The 3,617-nt window shown below is 40.3% G+C and overlaps 1 protein-coding gene across 5 annotated transcripts in view; it reads left to right on the top strand.

Moving 5' to 3' along the window:
- Window positions 1-3,617, top strand: part of DLC1 (DLC1 Rho GTPase activating protein) — a 568,238-nt gene that overhangs the window by 556,072 nt on the left and 8,549 nt on the right. For all 5 annotated transcript variants that reach the window (XM_019526003.1, XM_019526002.1, XM_019526005.1 and 2 more), the window contains one exon: window positions 2,645-2,863. In XM_019526003.1, the coding sequence (XP_019381548.1) occupies window positions 2,645-2,863 (219 nt within the window). The remainder of the gene's footprint in view (window positions 1-2,644; window positions 2,864-3,617) is intronic.

Here is a 3,617-nt window from a genome sequence, read left to right as displayed (position 1 = left end):
GTTAGGGCGGCTAGGAGCTGGAACCAACTTCCAAGGGAAGTGGTGCTGGCCTCTACCCTGGGGGTCTTTAAGAAGAGGCTGGATGCCTACCTGGCTGGACTCATTTGAGTCCCATTTTTGTTTTGGGGTTTTTTTGTTCTCCTGCCCTGGCGGGGGGGCCGGGCTAGAAGATCTACTAGATCCCTTCCGGCCCTAAATCTATGAAACTATGAAACTGTGAATGTTCAAATTGCTGCTTCTTTTTTTGCAGAGATCCAATCTCAAATTAGGCAACCAGAGCTAAAGAATAGTTTTGACTGAATGTGTCAGTGGCTTTGGTCCTATCTGTGACATAGGATCTTACTGCATTTCACAGCAGTCTTCATTAGCTGAAGCACAGTTGTTTCCAGTGATAAGAATCTTGGAGTAGCCAATGTGGTCTTCATAGCAGGGTTTTGACCAGTGTGCAGTAGTAAATACAGCACGTGACCACATATCAAACTGAACAAAGTATTGAACAGCTGCTCCTCAACTAGCATAGTTCACTCGATCCTGAATGAGGCAAGGGTCCTATATAAAGAATAACAGGATAAGGTAATGAAATAATATTGTATTTTACCACGTATGGGGAATATGTCCCAGAATCAAAATGTTCTGTAAAATGGCTCAAGACATGGTAAGGGAAATAATAAGAAATCCTTAAGGTTTTTATCGAACCTTCCCAAGAACTCTGTAACATAAGTCATATAGAATTGATTGCATAGCTTCTAGTGGCTGAAAAATTACATTTGCTTGGAAGAGGAATGGCACTCCTAAAATCACTAACTGTTTTCAAAAACTTTGGGAAAACTGACTTCTCAAGTCATTGTTCTACAGGGTAGAAGGGAAAAAAGGTGCTTGCTTAGTATTTTGGTGGAAATTCTTAGATTTTGGTGAGAGAATATTCTCCCACCTCCAAACCAGTAAGACCTCTGGCACATATAATATTTAAGGCATAATGAATGTGTTAATTGCATCATAAATAGTAGTAGCACCACACATTCAGCTGATTTATGGTGACATAGTGGCCAATTGACAAAAAAGATATTCCACAGTTTATGTGGAACATCTTTGTGGCTTTTTTGTATGGAGCCATAATTTGAATATGTAGCATGCCCATGCTGATGATTAGCTGACTGTCAACATCAGCATTGGGATAGGGGTCAGGAGAGGGGCTGAGGCAGCCAAGTGCTGTGGAACCAAGGCCCTTTATAATGCTGGGTTATGGGGAGCCCCAGGTCTTTGCCCCAAGTTGATTTCCTTGCCTTGCAGCTCTGGGGAGCTGCAAAACAAGAAACTTCAAGGTGTTTCAGATATCCCTAGTATCAAGGAGAGGTTCCTGATCCCAGGATCTGTGTGTGCTGGGACGTGTAAAAATGGCTTACACAGCCCAGCTACACACTGGTTTTCAGAGGTCTACAGGGGCACCAGCATTAAGGAGAGGCTACCTGCTAAGAGGTTCAAGTAGGGAGCTTGTGGGCTTGCATGTTCCAAGTTTGGGGCCGGGGTGGCACTCAATTTGTAAACCCATGCCCCAGGCTTCCTGCTGGCAGTGGCATGATTGGGATCCGATCCCCAGTCCAGTCATGCCTCCTACATTGCATGTGCTGTGGCAGGAAGTATGATTATTGAGATTAGATTCCCATCGTGCCATTAAGTGAACATCTGCCAGCTCCCTGAGAAACTTTTTTGAGGAAAGTGCCAGTTCTCCAAGCTAGCATTTAAGAACAAATTTGAAATTATTTGAAATCTAAAAGAGGAGCTAAATAGATGTTAGTGAGCTTGTATCAGGCAGAGTCCTGATAAAAAAAAGAAGGGTTGAATTAAGGAGGTTACACACACAGATGGAAAAACACAAATGAATAACATTGACTAAAAAGTAAAGTAACTGTCAGAAATTGAAAGAAAGAGAAGAAAAAATACATAAGAATTATCTGTGGACATTGACCTGGGTTAATAGAAGATGTATGTATGTACACGTACTTTGGGGTATTTGATGCGTCTTTAAAAAGTTAAATTTTCATTTGATAAATTAGATTTGTTAAATAAAGTTAAAAGTTTTAAAAATATCATTATGGACAAGCATAGGCAGGCTACAGTTAAAGTTGCATCAGAAATCTTAATTTTGAGATTTCTTAGCTTCCAAGGGTTTGACGTTACATTTATCCTTTTACAGTGTGGTCATATGTAATTTTCACATACATTTTCCTTCTTTTTCAAATATGTGAGCATGTACAACACACACACACACCCCACCCCCATTCACTACCTTTTCTGATCCTGGGTGTGGCTGGGGATTGTTTTTGAATTGCAGGAGGTGGAAGTGAAGTACAGTGTAAGTATTTCTTTCAGCAGTTGGAGATTTCCCTTTTGTGTTTGATCAGGTCTTTCATTAGTACACTGCTCTATGTTTAACTGTGTGCTCTGTGTTAGTCGTCATACAGTGTAATTGTATGTCTGAGGGAGATTACGGGCACTCTCAAGTTCGGATGACTACAGCGACTGTGATTTGTGGATTTTAAACTTACACTGTCCACCCTGCTCAGTTCTTTGACTCAAAACAGTGTTTCTCACAGCATGGTTAAAGTGTCTTGGTATGAGTTCACTCTCTCTATGCTACTTCCAGATTCCTGAAGAAATGAGCAGATGTCGAAATTCTTATACAGAGCAAGATCTTAGACCTCTCAGCTTGGAGGAGCTTGGACAAAACAACAGCACAGAGTCCTCTGACTATCACTGTTACCTCCAGGACTGCATGGATGATCTACTCAAGGACATGAAGGAGAAATTTAAAGGTTGGGTCAACTGTTCAACATCTGAGCAAGCAGAGTTGGCCTATAAAAAGGTAAAGTTCTAACATCTCATTTTTAACACTGAAGCCTTGGGTCTAGTGGTTTGGCCAATATAGAATATACTCTAATAAATCTAAAAAGCATGGCTTCAGCAATGCTTTTATTTTGCAAACAGAGAAAGTGTGGCTGTAGTTTGAAAAGCAACTTTGTGAAAACCCCATCACATTAGAGCTGCTCTTCAGGTGTATCCAGAGTTTCAAGTGTACAGCTATAAGTGACAAAAATGAGTTTTGTCTTGTCAGCTCAGGAGACCTAACATAGCTAAGAGGCAGTGAGTGCAGCCCATTCAGCCATGTGCTTTTTCAAAATATTTTTATTATATTCTGAGTACCAGGAACAGTTAGACGCATTAAAACCCTTAGAAGCCAAGGGTTTCACAGAGGTAACTGAAGGCATTAGTTGGCCTGCAAAAATATTTATGACAGGAAATGGTAAGGAAGACCTTTTTGTTTTGGACTCAGCTCAAATATACAAAGCTTGGTGTAGTGAGGAAGGGAACCAAAAAACATTTTCCTTTATTTGTAATTGATTACATTTCAGCTAACCAGGGAGGCAATATAATATCCATGACACATCAAGAAGCTTTTTGTACAATACTTTTTCAGGGTAGGGTCACATTTTGAAATTCTTACAGCTACCTGTACAACTTAAGAAAGGCTCAAGTTATTTCTACCAGGCTATGATGTTTTATTCAGTTAAACATCAGGTTTCCATAAGAAAGATAGTCTTTCCAATAACAACCTTACA

Source organism: Gavialis gangeticus, unplaced genomic scaffold, assembly GCF_001723915.1.
Source record: "Gavialis gangeticus isolate Ggan-Ray unplaced genomic scaffold, GavGan_comp1, whole genome shotgun sequence".
Lineage (NCBI taxonomy): Eukaryota > Metazoa > Chordata > Crocodylia > Gavialidae > Gavialis > Gavialis gangeticus.
Note: the sequence above shows the minus strand (reverse complement) of the source record. Positions and strands in the feature narration are given on the sequence as shown.